This window comes from Podarcis filfolensis (genome assembly GCF_964270895.1).
Source record: "Podarcis filfolensis genome assembly, chromosome: 12".
In the NCBI taxonomy this organism is placed as follows: Eukaryota; Metazoa; Chordata; class Lepidosauria; order Squamata; family Lacertidae; genus Podarcis; species Podarcis filfolensis.
In genome coordinates this window covers 45,081,480-45,109,431 of record NC_139614.1, presented here as the reverse complement: position 1 = coordinate 45,109,431, position 27,952 = coordinate 45,081,480, and the positions used below count along the sequence as shown (strand labels likewise).

Below are 27,952 nucleotides of genomic sequence, written 5' to 3'. Positions count from 1 at the left end.
ATTATGGTAGAGCAGCACTGCTGTGATCCCCCATTAAAACCTATTGTGAGAGTAAGTGTCTTTCCAAACATCATGAACGTGATCTAGCCAGTCAAGCACTTTCCAGCAGAAAATATTTAAACACATGTTAAGCTCTCTCACTGAAATTAATAGGGCACTAATTTTTGTATGTCTTTTTCTCCTCCTTGCAGCATATTTTTGTTTCCTTGTCTTTTTCAGGATCTGCCACTGTTCAAGTTTTGAGGTTTAGAAAACAAAAACAAAACAAGTAAAAAACTTTGTACCAGTTTGCAACTACTTACAAACAGGTTTTACAACAACATCCAATCAACTGATGTGAATTCATATTCATGGTGCAGAATATAAGCTTTGAAGTAACACAGCACTCTTCCTTAAGCTGTTAAAAAAATTATCCATGTATCTACAAATTTACAGCAAAAGAACTTGAACCAAGAACAAATAAATTCATTGAATTAGGAGCTGAGAGCCAATTAACCTAAGTGGATAGACTAGGTAACTGTGTTTTCTTTAAGAGAGAATAGGTTTCAAAGAACCCTTAAGCAGACTGGGTTGTGTCCAATCAAGCTCTAATCAGAGTAGATCCACTTAAATCAATGGGTCTAAATTAGCTGTAAGCCATTATTTTCAGTACAGTATAGTGAAGAAAACTCACACAATTCTGCACTGCTTTCCTGAAGAAAGCAGTTGAGATTTTGATAAATAATAAACCTTCACTTCATGTTAACAAAGGCATCTGCAACTTGAATTTGAGATTCTCAAACTATTACCATCATGCTTTCCCCTGGCCCCTCTGCTGTATAAAAGCTAGAATGGACAATGTGTGGAAAGGCCTGGAAGCCCAGCATAAGCCATTCTGACAGGGAACTACAGGATGTAAATCAAGAGGTGGGGAACCTCCAGTCTGTAAGCCAAACTTGGGCCTTCCTATTTGGCCTATGGATCTGTTTTTCAGAAACCCTGGCCACCTGCCTCATGCCTGCAATCATATATATGCAATCAGGTGTGGGGGAGGTAAACACAGTTGCACAGGGGATTCAATCCTGCTTTGTGTAGGGTTTGAGTGTGCCTGAACTCAAGCTAGCATGCCTGAACCCAGCTGACGAGGGTAGAGAAGCTAAAAATCTGGCTGGCCAGGCCAAAAGGATCCCCACCCCTGATGTAAATGAAACTGACATAAAAGGAGTGCATATGAAAGGCTTCTGGTGTCTAAGGTGGTAGCCACATAAATGAACAAGTGAATAAATAATTACAGTAATTGTATCAGCTCATGAAACATAGCAGGAATCTGTTATAAGAAATACCCTTTTAGCAGCTGTCTCAATTTCCATGTCGTCATCACAGTCTTCTCCATCTCTCTGCCATTCTTCTGTTGGGTCTTCCACTAAAACTTGTGCCAACCACTGTGCTAACTTCTCCCACAATGCTTCTTTCTGCTTCCTAGATAATTCTTGCAACAACTCATTCAAATCAAATGGATCTGCTGCATCTTTCTGTAAAAATGATACAAACCAAAAGTTTGTCACTGAAGAAAAGCGTTTCATCCCACTCCAGGCACTTTTTTTCTCTTCATATTTACTTACGTGAAGTTGGATAAAATGCAAGAACTCCTTGTTGGCACCATTAAAAGCAGCCTGTAGAAAAGCTTCACGTTTTGCCATGTTGTATTACTTCATAATCCATAAAAGTCTAAGAGGAAAACATTGCAACAGGAAATCCAATTTAATGCCAGAACAGCAATTCAGAACTGGTTGGCATACAAACCTAGTTCACACACTGCATTACATTTTTAATATGAATAAGAAGTATGTAGGTGCAGACTGCTCAAATGTCTCCGATTTGCTTCTCCCCTGCTCCTTACCTTGACACACTAGAGTGGAAACAAACCAGAGACTGGTTTCATACTAGGTGCAAACTAGTGATTATGGTTTGTTTCCTCCCCCTCCCTCGCAAAAAAAAAGAAAAGAAAAACTTTGCCTTCATGTTGCTTGCTTCCAAGAAAACATTATTTCCTCACTAACCACTGCCCCACTAGGTTACCTCCTTTAAACCTGGCAGCATCTGCACTTCAACTCCTTGGAGCAACTGTTTCCTACACTGTTGGCCTGGCTCTTTCTAAAGATATATTCTGGCCCAGCTGTCTTTACAGGATTTTTTTTCACCACATAACTGAATGTATTTAACTGCTGCTGTTTTAATTTGGCCATGAATTATTGTCCATCTGGCAGCAATGGATGTTTTACTGCTATTTTTGGTAATATCAGTAGTTTTAGTTTATCCCGTGCACTGCTTTAGGTACTGTCTCTCTATGTTTCTATACTTAAGTAAATTAATGGACTGGCAACTGTTCTAGCAACTGGGCAGAACATGTAGTATAACTAGCCTTACCACAATAGCTCACTAGTTCCAGCTACTGGTGATTCATACTTTTTTATTGTCCTGCACAATATGAATTTTGAGAAAAAAAAGATGACAAAGATTAAAGTATCCATAGGTTTTCTTTCCTCGCTCTTTTTGGCTACAGCATGTTTACTGTGGCCATTTGCTCCCCACCCCCACCACCCTGCCCGAAGCCAACCCTACCCCCTTTTCCCCCCAACCACATATTCCTGAAGTTGAAGGTAGAATATTTTTTATATTGTTTCTTTTTTTAAAAAAGGAACTGAAGGCACACAATTCTCTTTTCATCATCACATACCTCTGTTCCCATATGTATGGGATTCTATTCTATTCTATTCACAGTTCAGTGGTACCTCGGGTTAAGAACTTAATTTGTTCTGGAGGTCCGTTCTTAACCTCAAACTGTTCTTAACCTGAGCTAATGGGGCCTCCCACTGCCGCTGCATGATTTCTGTTCTTATCTTGAAGCAAAGTTCTTAACCCGAGGTACTATTTCTGGGTTAGCGGAGTCTGTAACCTGAAGCGTCTGTAACACGAGGTACCACTGTAGACCACTGAAATTAATGGACCTGGCTTAAATAAAATAATTTCCACCTTGTATACAATCCCCCCCCTTCTCCTGTCACTTCCCTGTTTCAGACTCACCTAGAAGTCACTAAATAACAACAACAAACCATTTCAAAGGTGTGCTTTTACCTCACTTTCTTCGAGCAGAAAAGCCACCCAGAGCAACCTACAAACGCCAGTATAGTAAGACAGTCCTTTCCCCTGAGGCTTGCTATCGGAAAGGCACGTCACACGAGGAAAAAGGGACGGGACGGGACGATAATAAGCTGTTTGAATAAGATGTGAAATAGAGAAAGCAGGGCTGGGCGGGTCCTTAGCATTAATCCAGCAGGCCTATTCCTTTACCTTTCTCCACAAGACGCCCACCCTTCCGGCTCCCTAACTAGCAGGCAGCTGCTGGGCATTGGCCACTGTCAAAAGTAGGTCACCACAGACCTAGCTTACCCTAACATAATTCCGTTTATAATTCACCTGCCACGGCCTCGCGCTCTCCACTCAAAACTCACCGTTGAGAATCCACGACCAGCTCCGTTTGGCGCCCGCGCAGCTGGATTCGAATTCTCCCGCGAGCGGCAACGTCAAGAGACGACGCATGCGCGCCACAGAGGCCGGCTCGCGGCTAGTCATTGGACGAAGCTCGGAAGTAAGGGCGGGGAGGTGAGGTGAGGAAGGAAGGGAAAGGGGCGGGGAGAGGCCGCGCGGCGAGACTTCTTCCGGTCCGTAGCCGCCGCGCGCGTGCGCACTTGTCCGTCAGCCTTCGGTTGGGAACCGGAAATCGAAGCGCCTGTCTCAGTGGCGGCGCTGCTGCGTTTCAAGGCCTTCAGGGCGATTACAAAGGGTGTGGGATTGTGCGCGCTTAAAGGGTTCGTTCGCTGAGGTGGTTGGTTGGTATTTCAGAAATAATATGCATTAAGACGTGAGGTAAAACTCCCGTCTATCTGGCGTTTATTGGGGGGGGGGGGGCTCTCTAGACATCCTGGCGGTCACGTGAGGTACTGCAGTCCTAAACACAATTTGTTGTTTAGTCGTGTCCGACTCTTCGTGACCCCATGGACCAGAGCACGCCAGGCGCTCCTGTCTTCCACTGCCTCCCGCAGTTTGGTCAAACTCATGCTGGTAGCTTCGAGAACACTGTCCAGCCATCTCGTCCTCTGTTGTCCCCTTCTCCTTGTGCCCTCCATCTTTCCCAACATCAGGGTTTTTTCCAGGGAGTCTTCTCTTCTCATGAGGTGGCCAAAGTATTGGAGCCTCAGCTTCATGATCTGTCCTTCCAGTGAGCACTCAGGGCTGATTTCCTTCAGAATGGAGAGGTTGGATCTTCTTGCAGTCCATGGGACTCTCAAGAGTCTCCTCCAGCACCATAATTCAAAAGCATCAATTCTTCAGCGACCAGCCTTTATGGTCCAGCTTTCACTTCCATACATCACTACTGGGGAAAACCATGGCTTTAGCTATACGGACCTTTGTTGGGAAGGTGATGTCTCTGCCGACCTCAAAGGCAATCAAGGTGGTGCACATGGTTCTCTGCCTCCTCACTTACCCAACAACCCTGTGAGGTATGTTAGGCTGAGAAGCAGCAACTGGCCCAGTGTCTCCTAGTGAGCGTCATAGCTGAGGTGATTTGAACCCTGGTCTCTCAGGTCCTAGTCCTAAACCTCTTAACCACTACAGCGCACTAGTTCTATGAATAAATACATCAAGTGTGCTAAATAATGAGTACATATATTGAAGGTTGCACTGTAAGGCACTATTCAGTCTTGCAGCCCAAACTTACTTAATATATTGTCTACTGCTGGGGGTGGGGTTCCCCCCCCCCCCCCCGCAGAAGCATTTCCTCCTGGGTGGCTTTCTGAGGGCCAGCAATGATGAGCCTGGCAAAAGTGAGTGAGCCAAGTAAAGCAAATTGTACTTTTTCTACTGTGCATCACTCTAACCTCTATCACGGCAAGTAAGAAGCATTATCAGAGTTCATATTCCAGTTGGGCAGGGCCAATGGGGGTTGTGGCGTGGGACTGAAAGGGGGGTCTGGAGAGCTGCATTCATTCCCCAGACCTTAAAGGTAAAGGGACCCCTGACCATTAGGTCCAGTCGTGGCCGACTCTGGGGTTGCAGCACTCATCTTGCTTTACTGGCCGAGGGAGCCGGTGTACAGCTTCCGGGTCATGTGGAGCATGACTAAGCCGCTTCTGGCGAACCAGCGCACGGAAACACCGTTTACCTTCCCGCCGGAGCAGTACCTATTGATCTACTTGCTTTTTTTTTTAAGTTAAACATTTATTACACGCAGCTGTTTTCTCAACACCCAAAGTAAATCTACACACAAAGTGAAATGTAAGAATTCAAATATCACCTTCTGTTAATGAATTACTGTATACAAACAAATAATAACTTTTGTTACTTTTTATGTAAATGTACCATACAAATGCATCTTAAAACTTATCTGATCCAGCCCCAAGAGAAAATTTCTCCAATAAGGCTAGTAGTATCTTCTTACACTTGAACAATTTGTGCTTCTCAAGTGTTTTGCTGCTTTTTCCACAAAAGAGGAGCGTTGACAAGCTTGGGCTGTATTGAATCCCAAGATTGTTTTAGTTTTGTATTTGTGTGTGTCTACTTGCATTTTTGACGTACTTTCGAACTGCTAGGTTGGCAGGAGCAGGGACCGAGCAACGGGAGCTCACTCTGTTGCGGGGATTCGAACCGCCAAGTCCTAGGCTCTGTGGTTTAACCCACAGCACCAACCGCGTCCCTAGACCTTACATGTTACAATTAAGATTAAGAGCCAGTTAAAAGAATCAGAAATTGGCAGGCTGCTCTGCCACCTCAGGTGGAACTATGGATTGAGGAACAGTTGCAAAAGGAGACTTGTTTTTGACTGCCAAGATGCTGTTAAGAAATAGAATGGCATTTTGAATTTATTGAAATTGTTTATATGGTATGAAGCTTACTACCTCAGAGAGAAAGCAGCAGAACCTTCATTTCTTTTTCTAATTTTATATGCACATTTTTTGTTTGTTATATGTTAGGATTCCTAATTTGTCATTTAAAAGTGCTACCTGACAGAGAACCTTTCTGCTTCCAGCTGTAATGATGCCACCTAAATCTAAATGGGGAGGCCGATATGGTGTAGACTAGCCCCAGAGTATATGCAGAGTACAAACCAGAAGTTGACAAAGATGACTTTTTCCCCAATAGGGTAAAATACATTGTAATGAAGTTTGGCTTCAGGGTTTATTAAATTTTTAGACATTTATATGGCGCTAGACACTTATATAGAAAAGAGTTTTTAAAAAACATATATGAGAAAGAAGCTTTTATTAAAGTGTATTGTGCAGGGGAGGGCCGCGGGTAGTGCTGTGGTCTAAACCACAGAGCCTAGGGCTTGCCGATCAGAAGGTTGGCGGTTCGAATCCCCACAACGGGGTGAGCTCCCATTGCTTGGTCCCTGCTCCTGCAAACCTAGCAGTTCGAAAACACGTCAAGTGCAAGTAGATAAATAGATACCGTTCCGGCGGGAAGATAAAACAGTGTTTCCATGCGCTGCTCTGGTTCACCAGAAGCGGCTTAGTCATGCTGGCCACATGACCCGGAAGCTGTACGCCGGCTCCCTCGGCCAATAAAGCGAGATGAGCACCGCAACCCCAGAGTCGTCTGCGACTGGACCTAATGGTCAGGAGTCCCTTTACCTCTATTGTGCAAGGGGCAGGAATAGAAAGTGAAGTTAAAAATAATCTGAGTTACTCAAAGAAAACTGTAGCTGCCAGAACTGGAACCAGGAACCCACAACACTCTGTGCATGTGCTACTCCCACAACTGCAGACTGTGGTACCGTCCTGGAGTCTGGACAGTGACATATTCTCAGACTTTGGGCTGAGTCGTTGCCGGATATATTTCTGGCTTTGGCATGTTCTTCAGTTCTCTGGCTCAATTCCTTGACTCCAATTCCTTGGCACGACAACTGGTTCCCTGCTCCCCTCTGACTGCTGTTTACAGCTCAGCTTTAACAGCCCTACAGCAACAGTGTGGAGGCAGTTTAAATAAGAGCAGCCATTGTAAAGCGGGGATATATGCCTAATTAATTGGCTGGCGCTTCCATTTGCGAGCAGTGCCAGGGTACAAATTGCAGTAATTTATCAATGTTTCCAACTCTGAACGGTACCCATCAGGTAAACTCACTGAAATACCGCTCTCCCTACAATTTAACATAGCTTATTAAATTCAGGTTTTTATTTCAACGTGTCCCTGCAACTAGATCTTGACACAGAAATCATAGCAGGCTGAATAACAAAGATCAGATCTTAAGTGATACAGCAGAAAACAAAAAAGGGATGTAAGAATTGCTTTGTGCAAGTAATAATGAGCCAGTTGTCAAGTTTTTGCAGGATGTCATCCTTCAACAGTACCTAAATTGTACAATTCCATTTTGACGTGTCTGCACATCAGTTCAGAATAATCTATACCTTTTTTTATTAATCATATACTTAACTATCCTTCTCCCGTCAAATCTTGTTAAAGCAATCTGGGAAAGGGGGCCTTCAATACAAGGTTGCAGAGCAACAGCAAATGCAAGCTTGCTTCCATACTGTCCCTTCATCAGACAGTCTCGTCCCCCCCCCCCTTGAAGAGATCCCTCTTAACTGTCAAGGAGTCTAGAATGCCTCAGGCAAGCCATTGTAATTTTGTGTATTATTCACTGCTATCAGCAGTAACAAAAGTAATATTCCCAGAATGTGACATCATATGATAGCTGGTGAATCTATTTGACTATATACCATCTATGCCCCTTCAGAAAACAGTTATTTTGACATGAGAGTCAGTTTTCTTTTATATAGTGCACACTTGAGTGGTGAGGAGACAATTCTGGAACAGCTATTTATATTGCAGTAAAGCTTATTTTATATACACTTTGTTACTATTGGGTTTCTTTGCAATTGACGTTTAATGTTTCCTTCCATTTCTATTTTTCATTTCACTTACTGTATTACTTTTTATAAAATTGGAAGATCACTCAAAAACTTCTCCTAAATCCTATAGTAGTTTGCCTTCCTGTCACTTAGGCAAATGGGGCATCTGTCATGCACTCTGCCGCAAATGTTAATATGGCCAGGCCAGAAGTTCAAGGGACTTTCCAGAGGACTAGATTCTATTTCTTATGCATACCTTCTCTTGTGATTCTACTTTTGCTGCAGGGTACTGCAATTTCCCAGCACAGGGAACCTTCTTACATTACATTATTCTAGGAAACCTAGCTGTTCCTTAGGGTTTGAAGTCTGATTTCCATCATCCAAATGCCCTATCTCACAATCTGCTTTTTTAAAAGCTCTCACGAAAACAATAGTTAACACACTATTACTGTATTTACTATTACTTTTTGGGGGGGGGGGGTTATGGAACTGTCAATGTGGACTTGTAGGGCTATGCACCTTGGAGGAGTGTAGAGGTCTAAATACACAAGCATAGTTTACATTGATAAGTGAACAAACATTATATACGCCATCTTCTTATCCAATTCTAAATAATTCTGCCTTCTTTGTCCCCGTTGCCCCATTATGTATTAACTTACAGCTCTTTAGGCTAATAACATTTTCTTTTTCTTTCTCTTTTTTTTTCAGTTTCATCCTTTATTATTTTGTTCACATAATATACATTCTTTACAACAAACAACTCCAAAATAAACAGACAACTCCAAAATAAAATCATATGTAATAAAACCGTAAGTCTCATGTTTTCATTTACACTGATCTCCTCTCTGATACCTTTACTTGATATTTCTTGCTGCTTTCTGCTTCCCTTATAGAATCTTTATGAAAATTTAAAATCCTATACCAATCTTTAACAGTTTCAATTAATCCCCTCACCTCCCTCCCCCACAGCCCAGTACTTCGTTCCATCTGTGTGTGATCTTCTTTACCTACTATTATTTTTGTTATTGTTGCGTTATTCACTTTATTTGTTATTCCATCCTTAATATATTATCCTATCTCCTTGCGCCTTTTATACTTTTGCAATTAATTTTTAAGCTCCAGCACCTTTTTTCATGTATTCCTTAACGCATTCCCACTCTATTAATTTTTTTATTAGAGTAGCCTCTAACTGATGCTGTTAATTTTGCCATCTCCACGAATTCAAGAAATTTGATTCTCCATCCTAGTAATTCTAGTATTTTATCAGTTTTCCACTTTTTTGCCACTACGATTCTGGCTGCCGCGGTTGCGTAAAGGAATACATTCCTTTTATCCTTAGGAATGTCACTCAGTACTAAACCCAGCAAAAATGCCTCTGGTTTTTTAAAGATTGAACTCCTAAATATCTTTTTAAGCTCTTCATGTATCATAATCCAGAATTGTTTCACCACTTTGCACCCCCACCACATATGATACATCGTCCTCACCTCTGTTTTGCATCTCCAACAGAGATTTGATTTTTTATACATTTTTGATAGTTTCACTGGGGTGAGGTACCAGCGGTAAAACATCTTCATTATATTTTCCTTAATCGAATAGCACGCTGTAAAATTTATATCAGTTTTCCATAATCTTTCCCCACTGTAGAAATGAATTGTCTGGCCCAGCTCTTGTGACCATTTTATCACTGGTTCTTTTATTACCTCATCTTTCAGTTCTCATTCAAGGAGCAAGCTGTATAATTTCGATATTATTTTCCTCTTTGGTTGCAGAAGTTCACTTTGTAATTTTGATGTTTTCTGCATTTCTACAGAGTCTGTGTACCATTTATTTTTCAAAATATTTTTAACCAGCCCATTATCCCACTTAATCCCAGGGTGGGGTACAAAAACCAGACATAAATCAAGAGAGTGGTACCATAAAAAGAGAGATTTTAAAAACCAACAGCCATCAATGTTTACAAGATTTCCTGAGCACATTCATAGTACATATAGTACATTCCTCAAATTACGATATACCAGGGGGGAAAACTGGTACAACTAAAGCTTTTAGCTTTTGTCCACGAATAGGCTGGCCTGGGAAGAGCACTTATTCATCAGAATCTATAGCACCATCTAGTGCTATTTATGAGTTGTGTGCATGATTGAAAAAGCACACTATTTGAGACTGCATCAGAACTGTTGCCAAGAGCTCGCTTTTTTGTCTCCTTGTAGCTTAAAAATGTACCACTTATCTTAAATTACCTTATATAGCTTTCAGTGACTTCTTTTTCACCTAGGACAGCAACTAAAGTTAATCTCAGCCTCCTTAATTTAAAAACTAGTTTATTTCTGTTTTCCACCTAACAAGGAAGCCAGTGATAGAGACGAACCAAGGTAACAGCTGGATTTAGATTTATTTTTTTTTAATGGGTGAATCAATCATCGTGTTTCTTTATCTCAACAGAAGACTGTGACTAAATGGACATCATACCTTTAAAATCAGAGGGAAGCCCCAGCTTGTGGGCCAAACTTGGCTTACTGGGCCTATGAGGCTGCTTTTCAGAAACCAGTCACACCTGCCATCATATGTGACATAAGGTGTGGGGACTGAGATGCCACTGCAGAAATCAGCCTCCCCTCCCAGCTTTTGTGCCTTTGTAGAAGTGAGTACCTTGCTCACCAGTTTATGATACTTGTGGTTGGCCTAATAACAGTATTGCCCAAGTATGCATTTCTGAATTTCTTATGGGCTACCACAGCTGCCTTTGCTTATAGGTTAAAAAGCAGAATTAACTAATGCAAGAAAATACAAAATCAGCTGTTGTAAGACAATGCACATAGGCATTTCTAACACGGCTGAAATGTTGATGGAAGTAAAAGAAAAGCAGACCTGACCCAGTATTATGAGAGTTTTCCATGCACTGGGCAACTGAACAAGACGTGTCTCTTCTGAACTGAAAACCATTTTAAAAATATGCCTTATTTGCTCCATCTACCTTCTCTGAAATACCTTCATCCCTCCCTCTTATCTTCAAGATTGTAACACAATGTGAGTGAGTTCTGAAAAATGTTGCTTCTGCAGGAAACCAATTACAGAGGCTATATCAGTGTAGATATCCAACCAACAGAAGTCTTGGAAGGAACTATCTGCTTTTTCTCAAGTTTCATCAACGGCATAAGCTTAGGCTTATCAATGAATCTCTTCCCTGTACTGCAGGAAGTTCCTATTGATTTCAGTAGTCAACATACATACACAGAATACATGTCTTCTGATAATGCAGTAACTCACTGATGCACTAATGACTGCCTGTTATGTCGGGTAAATAAATATTTAAGACTTTCTTGGAATGAAGGAAGAAAAGATCCACCAATAACTCCCATATGAATCATTTATTGAATAAATACATGCAATTGCAAAATTACATGAGCGAAAAAGGCAATCTGTACTAAACTGACCACCCTATCTCCTCCCTTCAGCAGTTGCTGCAAGCCTGATATAGAGAAGGTTCAAATAATTTAATCCAAAACCCACGTAATATAGTGACTTGGTGCTTGGATTATAATAGCTCTAAATGCAAAGTGCTGCTTTCCTTTCCAGCAACATAGAGCACTGAACAGTTTCAATAGCACGCAACAAAAACTGGTAGATACAGAGAACAAAGCTTGGGTTGAAACAAAGTATTTAAGCTTTCCTTTAAGGCACAGAATTAAAAAAATAAAGGATGCGGAAAGCTAGTCTGATGACATTCAGTCTTTGATTTGCTAATGGAAACGTCATTCTTCCTCATCTTACCACCACCAAGTTGTGGACAGAATAGATTCATGCATGCAGCTTCTGATTTCCTAAGGTAGAAAAGAGCATTTCTTTGTAATTAGCCAGGATTTTGGTCCAGATTTTTGAGAGCGAGCTTCTCTCTGCCTGAGGGCCACCTTGATGACTTATCACATTGTTACAAATGCCTTTTTGCATACATTTGGCATAACTCTCACTATTTGTTATTTCCTCATGCAGGATACCTTGGGATGTAGGGAAAGAACATTGATATAGACCAGGGATGAAGAGAAAAGATGTCGGCTTTTCCTTTAATAACAGATTGGGAGTATTTCACACTGTTCCCTAGTGGCCTGCATTACCTCTATGCATTCCCACCAATATCCTATTCTTAATGCCAAAGTATTGCAGATACATGAAATAGAGGTTACCATACCTGGTACTCAGATACTCAAAAGAATTATGTAGGACCCTCCTGCCAAATTTTGACAATGAGAAACCTGTTTGTTCTACGATGCTACATGCCCATATGTTGGCATTATGGCATCCTCTCCCAAGAATCTCAGCATTTAGGAATTGAAGCATAACTAATGCCACTTACTTACTAATACCAATTTTAGCCAGGAGAGAATACTAGGGTATATGGGTTAGTAGTTTTCTTCAATAAGACTTAACTTTGAGTCACATTTCCCTTGTCTTCATATTTCTCATAAGGGCTCGTGGTAACTACAGCTTATGGCTCTTCTTCTTCCTATTATATGTTCTCCCTTGTTTGAGCTGTCTAACGGTGGTCATATAGTGAAGATGCTTAAAATGAAGTAGGGGACCACCTTAATCTAAGCTATGTTTATGGTGAGCCTCTCTCTCAGAGCTCATGTACATGTGCCCAGTGGCGTAGCGTGGGTTGTCAGCACCCGGGGCAAGGCAAGTAATTTGCGCCCCCTAACCCGTGGATTTGCGCCCCCTAACCCATGGATTTGCCCTAACCCCAGATGTTGCGCCCGGTGCGGCCCGCCCCCCCTGCACCCCCCACGCTACGCCACTGCATGTGCCAAATTATCTGAATGATGCTGCACAGGTCTGCCTAGCAAAGATGACACAATACAACTTGATGTTACATATAGGATGCCAATGGGTATGTACAAATGTGTCACGCCGACAAATGAAAATGAATTTGTTTTTTAAACTTGGTATGAACAGTCTGCTACATCTATATGACAGGCACTTCGGTATTCTTAGTATACTTGAAGGGCACATGGGAATCTCTTCTGTGCAAGCTCAACTGAATGGTTCTTGTGCAGGAGGCGTTACCGTTGGATTATTCCAATTGTCTAAGCGAGAATTAAGGTTATTAAAGTTTAATTATAAAGCTAGTATTCCAGGAGTTTATTTACCCATAAACATTATTTTGTAGTCAGAAGCCACCCCAAGAGAATCAACTAATGATAAATTGTTATTTTGTTTTTAAAAAGCAATTGCATATTTACCCAAGATTGTGAGGCTACTGTCTGCAGAGGAAGTGTACTGTTTCTTGGGTTAAACCACAAAAATATACATTTTTGTTAAAAACCATCTGAGAAAGGCTTTCCAAAAAAAGGAAGCAATAGATATAATCAATGCCCCATTGATTTTGTTCCGAAAGTAACAATGAATAAAATGAAGCAAAACGTTCACACTCAAAACATCTATCAAGTCCATTTGTTGCAAACCACTCCTGCATTTCCTGGGCCTGTAAAAATCAAATGAAAAAGCTGCACTGATTAGAACATACATTTGATTTTAAATGGCTCATTTTTACTGCATTAACATCATTCTGATCCACACATTCCAGATTCATGGCAGATTTTGCAGACTTTGTGGAGCACACGGTCTGCTCAATCTCTAGTGACAGATTCCTTAACTGGTGGTGTATGAACTAGTCATTGCAGCAGAATGCAGTGGTGTTTTGAATGGAATGTGAGTGTTTCACATAGATCAGACCCAAAAGAGAAGAAACTCCTCCAAGCATTGAAGCAACTGGAAAAAGCTAACCAGAAATCTAGATATTGAGCTTTCTATAATATGAGTTCCAATTTAAGAGACCTGCAGGCATTTTATGATACCACTGATAAACGTCCCAGAGACCCAGTTAAAGAAGCTTCATATGTAAAACAATCAACGTGATTCCACCACAGATTCTGAATCATTAGGGTGGTTATCAATTCTTAATCTGCAGTACATCTTAACCATACTGTTGCATAGGCAATTTTCTGGTATTTCAGGTGGGGCAAATAAATTCTAAACAGGAAGCAATGACTGCAAAAGTGCATTACAAAACACTGTACTACTCAAGTCTTCACTTTTGCATCTTAAGAGACTAGATGAATATACTATTATTTCAACACCATGATCATCTTATTTTCATACAGTATTTTTTTTGTACAGTAATTATATATACTTTTCTTTATAACATCTGGATGAATTTTAGAATTATATGAATTATCTGCAATTCCAAGAATACCTTTCTATATAAATATTAAAAGTTAATATTTTGTACTCTCCCATTTTGCAAGGCTTTAAGGCCAGAAATATATGGGCTAACTGTTCAATTAATTCCTTCTGTAGCTTTTCTTTTCTTTTTAAAGAAATCAGTCATCTTAGGATTAAGACACTTTTGCTGTGAAAACCGTTCCCTAAACATTTTGCCTTAAGCTTTTAGCGTGCATTTAAAAGAAAAAGATCTTATTTGTGTTTACATTTTCCTTTTGTCTTCAAACCATTGGGGGAAACTCTATTTAAAAAAATAGCATCTATTTACATGGCAGACACCTTGGTGAGATATGAAACAAGATAGGAAAACCAGATAAAATCTCACTTTTCTCAAGGTTACAAATGCCATAAAAGGTTCCATTGAAACATGGTTACTCTACAAACCCTATTGCACATTAAAGTAGCTGTAACAAATGAAGGAAAAAAGGCTAACAAACGGACTTAAGCCTACATATAATGTCCAAGTATTATAAAACTGTTGGGAAGTGTTGGTTGAGCCTAATAACTAAGAGTTATAAAAAATATTAATACATCTGTGTGAACAATGTTGATAAAATATATAAAGGATGGCAAAAGTATATGAACAGGAGCTTCTGGCATCCCAAACTGCCTAAGGTGCAATATGCGGCCTTGTACCATCTTCTGTTAGGTCATACCTAGAAGGTGGAGAAAAATAAAAGCAGTCTTATTGGAGGCACCAAGAATAATTCAGATGGAAAGAGTGCCAGTGTGATTGTACTTACCACTGGGTGCAACTCTTGGAAAGTTCTTCAGAAGCCAGTGGTATCAATACCTGTGCAAGAAAAGAAGCAGCTAATGAAGTTCCGAGAAATCTGGGCCTGCTAATATCTTGCAGGAGTGATTTAACACTTAGTTTTTTTAATTATAAGTGCCCTACAGCTGCTTAAGTAGAACTTCTGCTTATGCCCTCTCTCAAACTTTAAAGGCTCGAGTCTCATTGTGACAGCATTCAGCAACACATTTTGCGGCGCAAGTATGATATAGAATTCCCATGTGCTGAATCTGGATCGGTACTTGCAGTTGTTGCGCCACAAGCCTCAAACACCTTGCCTAAAAAAAGGAGTTTGCAGCCAGTTCGAAGTTGCAATCAGTGAAAGTGTCCAGGGTGGGCTTTTTCAGGAGTGATCAACTCGCCACCTCTTTCAGGACAGCTGGGACCACGAAGATGCATTGACCACACCCTGAACCCGCTTGGGGATACCCCTCTGGTGAAGGAATGACCGCCAGGTGTGGAGCACACTTCCTCCTGCAGACAAAGCCACAGCTGTCTGAACATCATGCCTTCTATCTAACCTTTGCTCTCTTAGTGGTCTGCCATGCCCTGTCAGTGACCTTTGTCTCCTTCGTCATACATTGTTCAAGGGGGAAATGATGCGGTGGAAACAGGTGCCAAAATAACTTTGTACCACCTCTCGATCTCGGGATTGGAAGATGTGTAAAGGTCACAGTCCAAAATGTATCTGCCTGGGTTTGCATATTGTGCTAATAAAAAGAGCCTCCGCAGAGCTAGCTGGCAGCTTGCCTGTGCACAGCTCACCTGCATTACCAGCTCCTGCCTCATGCCTTCACTTCACTCTGGCAAACTTTAATAAACCAAGATGGTCAAAGGTCAAGGAGATACATTCTGGCTGCATCATCACAAGGACTGGGTATTTACTGGAGGCCTTGCAAGGGTACTGGCAAGCTCACCAGGCTGGGGCCTATAGCTCAGGTCCTGAGGCTACAGCAAGCAGCAACTCTGCTCAGACAAAAGGCAGGTCGATAACTCTCCTCTCACGCAAAGTCACATTGTCTATTTCTAGGGGTGCAGTTTCTGGGGTGAGAGCCAAGAGCCAAGGCCGAGGTGCAAGGCTGCCCTCCTACCATTTCTGTAATGGTGACTTTTTGGAAGGCCCAGCTGCTTCAGATTTCCTCAGGTGGTCCAGATCTGCTGCACTGCACAACATTGCAGGGAGTGGGTTGACTACTTGTGGCTCCTAAGTTGCTGCACGGAAAAGGCCCTGCGCTAAATTCCCAGCATCTCCAGGTAGGAATGGGAGAGATGCTGGTTTGAAATCCTGGAGAACTGTTGCCAGTCAGCACAGACAATACTGGGCTAGATGGACCAGTGGTCTGACTCACTAAAAGGCAGCTTCCTACATTCCTATGATGTGATGATTAAAGCCCCTCTGTTCTTAAGACTGTCTCTCTCATTCTCCACAACCTCTGTGTTTAATCACCATTCTGCCTACAAGAGAAGCGCTGACCATTACATAAGGAAGCAGGAACAGTTCTGGATCAGACCAAAGACTCATTTAGTCCAGCAGTCTGTAGTCGCAGTGGTCAGCTAGATGTTTATGGGGAGCCCACAAGGAGGATATGAGCACATCCTCCAAGAATGTGTCTCATCCCCTTTTAAAACCCTCATTGCATATTGTGGTAGAGAATTCCATAGTTTAACTATGTGCTATATAATTCCTTTGACTTGAATCTTCGGTCAAAACAAAGTACTTCATTTTGCATCTCCTGCATCTTCCAACATTCAGCTTCGCTGATGATTCTAGGCTGTAGTATTTTGAGAAAGGAAGAACATTTTAACTCACACTTACCTGCACCGGCATTCCATGGTATTTTTTCTTTATATCTGTAACTTACCTTACCAAGCAGTCCTTTGTCTTTGGATAAGAAACCTCCACTGTTCTTCACTGCTACATCTAACGTCCTTCTCTGTACTTCAGGTAATGAAACACTGAAATCAAAGCTGAAAAGGGAAACAATCTTTCAGAGAAAACAATCTTAAAGTGAGCTTATGAAATGGAACACAATAAGGCATCGGATACAGGATGCCCAGCAAGTTTAGAATCTCTGTTTATATTTTTATTAAATTGTATTTCTAAACTGCAAAACAGGTCTGCAGGAGGGAAATGCCTGAAATTCTGAAAGCAGCCTTTGAGAGATTCCAACTGAGCTTGAATGGAAAAATATTCACAAACATAAACTCCCTCTCACCTCATGGTGAGCACTTCCCTCTGCAAAACTATTTGCTTTCTGAGATTTCTGTCCATCTCTACTTTCTAAGCATACCAGGCTACTAAAACCAATCATCTTTTAAAACAGACATTGTACTAAACCATGTTCCGTGTTTTAAAATAAGTGTTAAAGAAAACACAAACTTGGGAAATCTATTTACTCCTAAACAGTTTACTGTATACTCCTGATTACTTCTATTTCACTGCAAGCAAAGCAAGATTGTGTCAACTCCATGTTGCAAAAACAACAAATGAGAAACTGCAACATACGCCTGATCAAACACTGGATTTAAGTTCTTCTTTGAAACGCTTGTTTTTCTTCTTCCTGATCTCCTCTTGTCAGGCAATAAATACATTCGGACATAGGGGTCAGATCCTTCTTCTGAAAAGGCAATTAGATTTCTATGAAAGAAACACAAAATAACCACATTAGAACAGAGATAAAAAAAAAAATATTAAGTACACTGTCTCGGTATTCATGCCAACTGCCTCGGTATTCATCCTCTCAGACTGACTGTCTTCTGTATGTGCTGATTCTTATTCTCTTCTCTCCTAACATATTGCCTACTGTATACACAATCACTCTCCTGCCTCCCAGAAAGAGGATTCTGGTTGCAAGTAGCTTTCAATATGAGGCAACTGAGAGAAATGGAGCTCAGGAAACAGCACTAATGGAGAGGTGATGGGCTGTCAAGCCACATGAAAAAGACAGAGGAGTGAAACTCCTTGCCACTCATCACCACCTTCTCATGTGTGTTATTAGGAATGTAGCTTCTTCTTGGATCAGTGTTATTCAGGGATAAATTAGGAATATGGTGGAGATAATGAACCACCAAATCCCCATTTCTTACCCAAGTTCCTTTCAGACACTCCTTGCCCCAGCCAAATGCATGAGCATAGAATTTTACCCTATAGCAGTAATATTAAAGATGCTAGTCTTCTGCCAATTAAATCCAAATTTTAGCAAAACACTGTAATATCCTAGTGGCAATTGTGCAACTGCCCATAATTTCTCTATCTCATTTTTTTATTAAACGTGGTTTCTTAACATTTCAACTGTCACAAACTAAGTCTAGATCATTTCACTGGCTCAGTAATAAGCCTCAAAACTTATTTGGGATAACACTATCCTATGCTTTGGGCTAATACAATCTTATGCTGGGCATAGAACAATGGTCCACCCACACTAGCGCTGCCAACCCTGACAAGTATCAGGTCTCCAGGGACTCCGGGAAATATCTTTTCCCTGTCCTCTTATCCAAGACTCTGCAAATAGTAGTTCTGGGGGCACATCTGGAACATCATCTGTCCAGAACATATGGCCCCCTCTGCAATGTATTCGCAATGCAGACAGCTACGGTGGTCCTTCTAGGGAAGTGGCCTGGAATCCACACGTACTCATGCAAATTATATAATGAATAGATTATCAGAATGTGCTGCAGGGCTCGAATGACACTTCTGAATAAGGTAGATGGCGCTGGTGGAAGGGAGGGGGCTTGCCTCTACTACATTGCAATAACAGAAGCCAACGGTAGACAGTTGCTGCTTACATATTGCTCTGAGCATTGCTATTATTCTACTGCAGTATATTTAACAAAATGTTTCAAAGAAAATAAAATGTAACGGTCAATTTAAAAAACCCAACATTAAAAGCAAGTTTATAAAAAAAGCAAAACAAATGAAATGAACAGCTAAAGGTAGGGAATGTCTCTTATATAGTGAACAAATGGACACTTGAATGCAACCCTGGTGATCCATGCCCTGGTAAGTTCTTGTCTGGATTACTACAATGTGCTCTACGTGGGGCTTATGTACAGCTTGCTCGGAGGCTGCCGCTAGTGCAGAAAGCCGGCGTTCAGTGACTTAAGAGTGATGTGCCAATTCAAAGCCGTATTACTCCTGTTCTCCATGACCTGCAGTGGCTGTTTGCTTCCAAGCCCAATTCAAAGTATTGCCATCAACTTACAAAGCTCTATACAGATACATGACAGAATGCTTTTCACAGTTTGTGCAACTGGAGGGAGCCCTTCTTAGGATACTGCTGTCCTGTGATACCCAAGGAACTGTGGCCTATTCAAAACGCTTCCTGGTTGTGTTGTGTTGACCTCTTTGCCTCTAGAGGTCCATCAGTCTTCAACTATTAGTTTCATTGGCTTTTGCAGACATAACCCTTCACCTGGGACAGTTAGGCTGAGAGATCTGCTGAGCCACAGGACAGTTTGTGGGAATGGTTAGATGGCTTTTATGGTTATATTCTGTTGTTGGGTTCTTTGCTGTTGTTGTTCTACTGTGTATTGTAAAGGTGAACTGCTTTGTTATCAGGAGTGGAGCAGTATATAATTGGATTAAAATGAATCAATAATAGTAGTTTTGCTGCAAGATACAGAAAGAAGCAATATAATACTCACCTACATGTGTGAACCACAACCATAAGTTTGTTTCTTTGTGAGCTGTGCCGAATTGTTAATTGAATCTGTCCCAATGGAGACTGTCCTAACGTTGTGCCACTGTGAAGAAGAGGAGTTTGGATTTGATATCCGCTTTATCACTACCCTAAGGAGTCTCAAAACGGCTAACAATCTCCTTTTCCCTTCCTCCCCCACAACAAACACTCTGTGAGGTGAGTGGGACTGAGAAACTTCAGAGAAGTGTGACTAGCCCAAGGTCACCCAGCAGCTGCATGTGGAGGAGCGGAGACGCGAACCTGGTTCACCAGATTACGAGACTACCGCTCTTAACCACTACACCACACTGAGTCATAATACTGTCAATATTCAATTGCCATGTTGGGGAAGCAATTGACATACATAAGCAGGTTTATTTGTTTTCTTGAAAGTTTTTATCCCCTCAATAGTAAGGATATGACCTTTCACAAACTCAGAAGTCATGCCGCATGCTGTTTTAACCCAGCTTTTTCTGGTATAAATACAGTGGAGATAGCCTGGAGGAGCAGAACGAAAGCTCATCTAATCTATAGGAATCCCACAAGAACACTCTCCCCACTTGAGATTCTCAGTAACTGGTATTCAGAGGCACACTGCCTCCAACAACGAAGCTAGAGCATGCTTCCTATCTACTCTGAGGTAGGTTACAGTACAATGTACAGATGCAGCATGTTAGGCGATCGCTGCTGTGTGCAAATGTCAGCAGAAACAAAGGATGATGAACATGTTTAAGAAAGCTGTAAAGCCAAAATAACATATTCTGTTACATTCAGAAGCTTATACATCTGAATGGAGAAACACTCCTAAGTTACTAAATGCATGAGAATAATACAGAGAAGTCAATAGACAATATGAGCTCTCCATGTTAGTTGAAAAAGGATCCTTGCTATGTGCCTCACATTTAGGTTAGAAAGTGAACTAGTGTACCAATCAGAATGGGGTTCAATTTAGGCTGGTAAATTTAAAGACACTCCTACAAAGGCAAAGGCAACTATAATAATGAGAACTGTTTACTCATATGCTCTGGTGCCAAAACTCCACTAAGTTGCAGAAGCAACAAATACTTTTACATTCGATAATACTGCACTGTTCATTTATCTTCTGTGCAATGGCAAATTAGGTATAGTTGCTATTTATAGACTAAGGATGCCGGCTGTCATCAAACTACATAAGTAGTAAGTCATTTTAAGACCTCATAAGCCAAGTTTCAGTTTGTAATTCTCAGTGGTCAGTAAGACTGTGTCAACATATGCCAGTGTTTTTGGAAAAAGTATCATTCTCCCTGGAGAGGCTTACAAGATAGGTTCTGGGCATAAAGCAAAGCCTGTGATGCGCACATGTATTTAACCTCGGAACTTGAATGCTTTGGGGTCCCAGTCTTTTGGAAAGGATTCCAACTGGGTCCATTATTGCTCAGCAATAAACCTCACCTTCATTTTCTCCAAATTGCTGCGTCTGTCAATCCTTTGTTTCATTTAAGTGGGTACCACTTAATTTTAATTGCTTCAAATTGACCACAATTATCGGAACCAGGAAGGATTTTTTATTACAAGTCATAGTTAGATAGGGATGCTGAAGGCACCTTCTCATCAATGTTCATAGGTTTGCTGCAACATCGCACCCTGTAGTCTATAGACAAGATTTCATCAATCTGGTGCCCTTCAGATGTTTAGGACTACAACTCCCATCAGCCCCAGCTAGTACAGCTGCACAGCCCAAAACAACTGGAGGACACCAGGTTGATGAAAGGTTGTCTAGACTACACGTCCTGTTGTGTAAGGAACCCTAGCTTCTCACATCTATTATGTTTGATGGCCTTCCTGGTTCCTTCCTAGCCTAAAGCCTAATGTAGAAAGAATTCAGGACCATACTTTTCAAGTTGTCTCAGCCGCTGCCGCAGCTCCTGCGTGGCAATGGGCAGCGATATGTCCGAAGCGATACTTGGAGTAGGTTCTTTGACTGAAAGGTGGCTGGGAGAATAGCTCAAGTTGGAGGCAAGGAGACTGGATGAGCTTCTGCTGAGATCTGTTGGCCACTGAGGACTAGGATTAGAGGGATGGCTTTTTTCAACCACATCAGTCTTTTTATCCGTGTCTGTTGTTGTGGAAACTGGGTGTTTGTTCAAGTCAGTTGTTGGAGAACTGGGGACCTGAGGCTTGAAAGAACCTTTTCTTCCATCTTTGGAAACGGAGGGCCTCTTCACTTGGGCTGAGTGTTGGTGGTCTGGAGACCTCTCTTGCTTTTCAAGAGAAAGAATCTAGAAGCCACAGAACAGAAAACATGGCATTAATTTCTCGGCGGAGTACAGAAAGGAACTGCAATTTATTTTCTTTTTTTAATGCAATTTGTTTTCTTCCAAACTCGGGGACATATATTTGCATGTCACCACCCCAGTTCTTTAACATTAACACATAACATCATTGAGCTCATGTACCCTGAGTGCAATCTTCATGTTTACAGTGCTGTTTGGACCAGAATTGCTAAGATGAAATCTCTGATGCATAGTTAGATCTTGACTTTCAAGAAGCTGGCTTAGAGGAAGCTTGAAGTTTCCCAAGGAGCACTGATGTTGCTCATCCTTGACCTGTTGGAGAAAGAGAAGAAACTGACCACACCGAACATTTTAAATAAAAACTGACTCAAACTCATAAAGAGGATCAGCCACTTTTCAATAAAACACCTTTTTTAAGCAACAACAACTTCATGCTTCTTCACTAACTGGTTACAGAGAGAAAAAGCAGGTATTTTACTCAATAGTGTTATTTCTATGGAAAAGGCAATAATCTGCCAAAGTCAAATTAAAGTAAAACTGCTGTCTGGAACAGAGCAAAACAAAAATGTAATGATTCAGATATGAATAACAATAGCTGAGTTTGACTGCTCACACTGCGGGGGGGGGGGGGGGCTTTAGATTCATGGCCATCAGCTCCATTTGATAAGACATCTAAATTCCAGCACCAGATGCAGTCAAGTTTACCGTGACCACCAATATAAACATTAGAGAAGCTGTTTAAAATGCTACTGCCTGGTCTAGTAAAACAAATTTGATTGTGCAAACTGTTCAGCATTTGCAGAAGTGACACAAGGTTACCCAAGAACTTGTCATCCAAACGTGTAGAAGCCTCAAGATTGGTTTTTTTTGTTTTTTTTTTGGGGGGGGGGGAATCTTACAGAGGTCACTAACGTTTTAGGCCCATAGGCACCTATGGATTTTTGAAAGAGTACCATGAATGCCACCGCCTCTGATCACTACCCTTCTCATCTGATCAGTCACCCTACTAGAGACGCAAGAAAGAATGCACACACTTCACATTCCCAAGAGATCTGTGGAAAAGCTGAATCCCATAGAATATGAGCCTTGGAAATGACATAGAGCTGAAGGAGGAAGTGGGAAAGAGTGTCGCTCTTCTAACTTTCTTCTTTTGCTCCATGCCCTTTTCAAGGAAGGAAGAGGTAACCACCCTCACAACTTCATGTCCAAGCGAGTAAGATTCATTGGCACCAGGGCAAAGCCTCAAACGTGCCATAAACCAAAAGCTCATGCCATGACAAATGTATTGCTGTGTAAGGTGCTACAATACCTTTTTCCGGCAACACATTAAAATGACAACTCATTTAGAAGATACAGTGGTACCTCGGGTTACAGACGCTTCAGGTTACAGACTCTGCTAACCCAGAAATAGTACCTCAGGTTAAGAACTTTACCTCAGGATGAGAACAGAAATCACGTGGCGGCAGCGGGAGGCCCCATTAGCTAAAGTGATACCTCAGGTTAAGAACAGTTTCAGGTTAAGAACAGACCTCCAGAACGAATTAAGTTCTTAACCCGAGGTACCACTGTATTGCCATTCTGTTTTAGGAACGGTGGAATCAAAATACTAGATGGGGGAAGGAGAAAAGTAACCCACGGATATTGGAAGGCAGTGGCGTAGTGTGGGGGGTGCAGGGGGGGCCGGCCGCACCGGGCGCAACATCTGGGGGTTAGGGTTAGGGGGCGCAAATCCACGGGTTAGGGGGCGCAAATTACTTGCCTTGCCCCGGGTGCTGACAACCCACACTACGCCACTGTTGGAAGGGATTACTTAGGGGCAGGAGCTGGTATAAACAGGGGAGAGGCAAAGACCTCAGAGGAGAAAGACATCTTACCTCAACTTCTAGCTCTTGCCGTCTAGGGTTGTGAATAAAGAAAGTGAAGTTTTCCTCCCATACAGGTTCATTGGTCTTGTAACGAATCTATTGAGGCGTAGGGAGAAGTTTGTTTATTACAATTAATGGCTAAAAATAAGCTCAGTTTATACAGTTGCCTTGCAACTTTCAGACACTGTACTCTGAAAAAACGGTAAAGTTCATATGGACTAGAAAAATCACATGAAAGCTTACATGGTGAATCAAATGCCCCTTATAGATTTAAATGACTTTCCCAGCATATCCAAGAGTAACATAATGGCAAGAGTGTGGGTTTGGATGTAGGAAACTGAAGTTTAAAACCCCATTTCAGTTGCTAGATGGCGGCTTCAGGCAAGTCTCTCATTGTCTCTCAGCCTAACACAATTCACAAGGTTATGAGGATGACTAAAGAGGCCTTGGGCTCCTTAAAGGAAAAGTAAGATACAAGAGTAATAAAGGCCCAGTCCTTCAGAATGGGTTACAACACAAATGTCACTCATTTTTCTTTGGTTTAACAAATTAACCTGCCCTCAGCCTGCTTCTCAATAGGAGGAGGACTGCAAACATCTCTCCTATTACATGTAACACGTAAACAACTGCGAGCAATGAATTCATAAGAATACCTCAATATTTATCCAAGGTAGATTTAGGTCTTTGAGCTTACCTTACTTTCTTGTGCCTTGTGTCCAACAGTCAGCAAAACAAGGGGGTTGGGGTTGCTATTTAGTTTCTTTCCTGACTGAAGACGAAGGGGGGAAAATGAAATTCTTTTAATATCTCATTCGGGCTTTCCATCAATCGAACCCAGCCCTCCACCCATTTATTTTGTATTCTTTACAAAGTTGTTTATAGGTTATGAGGCAAACAGCAATCACACACACCTACCTTGAAATATTCTGTACAGGGATACTACCGACACAACTGAGTTTCAAATTCCTTCCCATATTCCCCCACACACACTTTTGAATGAAACTGTTCCATAAAGTTCAACCTCTCAATCTGTTAATAAGCATTTCAAATCCCAGAAAAAAATAAATGAATGTTGCGGTCTGCATGCAGATGGGGGATATGGATAAAGCGCAAGCTTAGAAAGCTTATTTTTATTATATGTATGATGGAATATTATGATTAAGCTGAACTTCAGACTCATAAAAAATCTTTTTTTTTTTTTTTTTTGAAAGGGGGAGAAGCAAAGAAGGAGATGCGCTATGATATCTTATAGGTTTACTTATAGGTTTACCCAACCATCTGTCATGTCTGAGCCTTGCTCCCCAGTTGCATACCACTAGGTCAAACTGCAAAAAGTAAACAGTGACTTATCATCATTTCACAGAAACTGAACATTCCCCAATCGTGAATGTCTGTTAACATGCTTTAAATTAATGTCTCACAGAAACGCTTTCATTAAAAAGTATATACAACAGTTAATCCGAAGCAGCTATTAATGTTGTTAAAAGTCATTACCTAGATTGTTAACAAATTTATTTGAACTTGAGACATAGGACAAATTAAAATGCTTAAAAAGCAGAGGTTAATAAACTATGTTAAATGGTTAGAGGTTCTTAACATGTATTAAATCAGCTGTTGTCCTGAAATTTTCGAATAAAAATATTTTTAAATTTAGATTTAATTGATACACAAGCTATTGTTAATGCCTCTCTTTTTACTGATCATTATCTTTCACTGAATGAAGCTAAGACTTTTAGATTAGGAGAATCATACAGCATGTTTTGATTCCTATCAAATCAGAGGGTTTTTTTACTGCAATTCATCTTGAAGTGCAAATTCCATTTCTCATACAAAATACTCAATTTTAAAAGAAGCCATATCATTAATCATCTATGTGCTCAGGAGAATAAAAGGAGAGTTTCTTTGATCCTCCACCGCCTCACCAAACATGCCCCCCCAAATATTAACTATGGGGCTGTTTGCCAAGAAACTGGTTTAGTGATCACTGAATGAAGTATATAGCATTAAATCAAGTTCTTAGCCACCAACCTTTACAAGATTGAACTTTTTGCTTACTGGGTGCTTGACTTTCCGTTTTCCAAATAGTTACGTCTATCCCCTCTTATTTCTCACTATTCACAGGTTTCCTTTATGTTACTCTCTCTTTTTAGTCTTCCTGAACGCTGCAGTTAAGAATCTTTTTTTTTTTAATCATACAGAAGAAGGATAAGCAAAGTGTGTATTTTTGCAGTGCACTGAACTGTCTACGAATATAAAAATCTTTCCCAGTAGAGGGAATTTCTTTAAATTTTGCTAATCCAATGCTGTAAAGCAGTGCATAAATATTCCAGGAATATTGAACAAGATAAAGTATATGCTCCCTCATACAACAGCTGCAAAACAGCAATATTAAATCTTCGCAAATGGGATCCACTAATTTGGCTGGCCTTGTTTCTAACCAAGCTTTATGAGGAATGGTTGAAGGAGCTGGGTAGGTTTAGCTGGAAAAGAAGATACTGAAAGGAGATATGATAGCCATCTTCAAATACCTTAAGGGTTGTCACGTGGAAGATACAGCAAGCTTGTTTTCTCCTGCTCTGGAAGGTAGGACCCGTAGCAATGGATTCAAGTTACAAGAAAGGAGATTCCGACTCAGCATCAGGAAGAACGTTCTGACAGTAGGAGCTGTTCGACAACGGAACAGACTCCCTTGGGAGGTTGTGAACTCTCCTTCCTTGGAGGTTTTTAAGCAGAGGCTGGATGGCCACCTGCCATGGATGCTTATTTGAGATTCCTACATTGCAGGGGGTTGGACTACATGACCCTTCGAAGTCAATGATTCTATTATAATGGCCAGTGAGAAGAAGCTGTAATTTCCTGTCCACAGGGACAATTACTGTAAACCACCCTGTGATCCCCTGATATATAAACTTAATAAATAAAATAAAATTATATCCATCCCCTTTGAGCCTGCTTCCAGTTAAGATTGTTCACAGGGGAGGAGAAGCTGACTGTGGGCATTTGCATATGCATACACATGTTTGTAAATAATCCTTTCTTTCCAACCAATGGCACTAATTAAATCTTTCAGTGTCTCTGTGCTGCAAGCATATTTTGGAAAGATGACTCCTATGGTGAATATACTGGAGGCACCCTCCTGCTACTTGACAGAACTCAATTTATGGTTGCCACTGCTTATCTGTCTATGTGAATTCTGGCCTATAAGGGTCATCCTGAAACATGCTGCTATGAGTAAGTCTACAAAGCTAGTTTCTAATCAATTTCGTTTTGATGTTTTGTTGTGCTGGAAGATAGCAATGAACCAATGGGCTCAAATTACAACAGAAGTGATTTAGACTAAACATAAGGAATTACTATGGATTCCTCTGTTACAGGTTTTTAAGCAGAACAATTTTTGATTTCCTGCATCAGAAGGGCATTGAATTAGATGACCTTCTGAGATTGTTTCCAACTCTATAATCGTAATATTCTTAAAGTGCCCCTTGTACTAGCCTAATAATGAAGACTTCAGCTTTCATCACAGATTACTGATAAATTTGATTACGCTTTAAATACAGTAAATGCATGATTCACAGTAGAATCTGGTAGTTTTGTCTTTGTTTACAGCTTTGTTTTTGCTTAGTTATAATGAGGTTTTAATGTTTACAATGCTACACCGATACGATTTTCGGTGTGCTGTCTCACAGACAAATAGATCAACACTCTGTGTCTTAATGCCTGGTACCAAGTAGTAAGATTACGTTCTGTGGCACAAAAAAATACATAGGAATGTCAATTTGTTACAGGTGACTCTGTGACTCCATTTAACGTTGTGACTTTAAATGGAAAGGTGTATTAGCTTTACCTTCAGGGCTTTCTGAACAGCAGACTTCTTCAAGGCATCTGGATTATACTCTAATGGATTATGCTTTTAAAGCAGAAGAAAATGAACATACAAAGGGTTAATAAGACATGCAATGAAGCAGTTCTATGGTGGTTAAGTAAGGACAGGACAACAGGGGACTGGGGGGGGGGGAACATACTCGGAATGAAGGGGAAACAGCAAAATGATTATTTCAAAATAATACGACGAAGTCTTTTGTTCTCATTCTATCTTTAATTCCAGTATTCTAATTAGACACCCTTTTTTCCAGCAGGGCTAATATTCTTCTCCCTTATTATTCTCTTTTCA

At 41.0% G+C, this 27,952-nt stretch overlaps 2 protein-coding genes and 2 long non-coding RNA genes across 12 annotated transcripts in view; 1 reads left to right on the top strand and 3 right to left on the bottom strand.

The window, feature by feature from the left end:
- Nucleotides 1-3,612, bottom strand: part of NCAPG2 (non-SMC condensin II complex subunit G2) — a 35,767-nt gene extending 32,155 nt beyond the window's left edge. For 2 of the 6 annotated variants that reach the window (XM_083579299.1, XM_083579304.1), the window contains exons 1-3: nt 3,492-3,612; nt 1,602-1,707; nt 1,323-1,511 (exon numbers count right to left, since the gene is read on the bottom strand). In XM_083579299.1, the coding sequence (XP_083435425.1) occupies nt 1,323-1,511; nt 1,602-1,679 (267 nt within the window). In that variant the 5' untranslated portion in view covers nt 1,680-1,707; nt 3,492-3,612. The other 4 variants (XM_083579300.1, XM_083579301.1, XM_083579303.1 and 1 more) reach the window with 4 other exon arrangements.
- Nucleotides 3,613-3,638: 26 nt separating this feature from the next.
- Nucleotides 3,639-11,471, top strand: LOC310746271. Its single transcript, XR_014540560.1, has 2 exons — nt 3,639-3,906; nt 10,335-11,471. It is a non-coding gene; the product is annotated as an uncharacterized lncRNA (long non-coding RNA).
- Nucleotides 4,804-6,315, bottom strand: LOC310746369. The gene is made up of 2 exons (XR_014540678.1): nt 5,741-6,315; nt 4,804-5,037 (listed from the first exon to the last, which is right to left on the bottom strand). It is a non-coding gene; the product is annotated as an uncharacterized lncRNA (long non-coding RNA).
- The window catches only part of ESYT2 (extended synaptotagmin 2), a 68,552-nt gene continuing 51,845 nt past the window's right edge, over nt 11,246-27,952 (bottom strand). For 2 of the 4 annotated variants that reach the window (XM_083579427.1, XM_083579429.1), the window contains 11 exons: nt 27,626-27,688; nt 24,476-24,550; nt 23,791-23,877; nt 22,079-22,228; nt 21,516-21,901; nt 19,609-19,707; nt 17,471-17,602; nt 16,827-16,932; nt 14,915-14,964; nt 12,681-14,827; nt 11,246-12,513 (listed from right to left, as the gene is read on the bottom strand). In XM_083579427.1, coding sequence (XP_083435553.1) covers nt 14,782-14,827; nt 14,915-14,964; nt 16,827-16,932; nt 17,471-17,602; nt 19,609-19,707; nt 21,516-21,901; nt 22,079-22,228; nt 23,791-23,877; nt 24,476-24,550; nt 27,626-27,688 — 1,194 coding nt within the window. In that variant the 3' untranslated portion in view covers nt 11,246-12,513; nt 12,681-14,781. The remainder of the gene's footprint in view (nt 12,514-12,680; nt 14,828-14,914; nt 14,965-16,826; nt 16,933-17,470; nt 17,603-19,608; nt 19,708-21,515; nt 21,902-22,078; nt 22,229-23,790; nt 23,878-24,475; nt 24,551-27,625; nt 27,689-27,952) is intronic. The other 2 variants (XM_083579428.1, XM_083579430.1) reach the window with 1 other exon arrangement.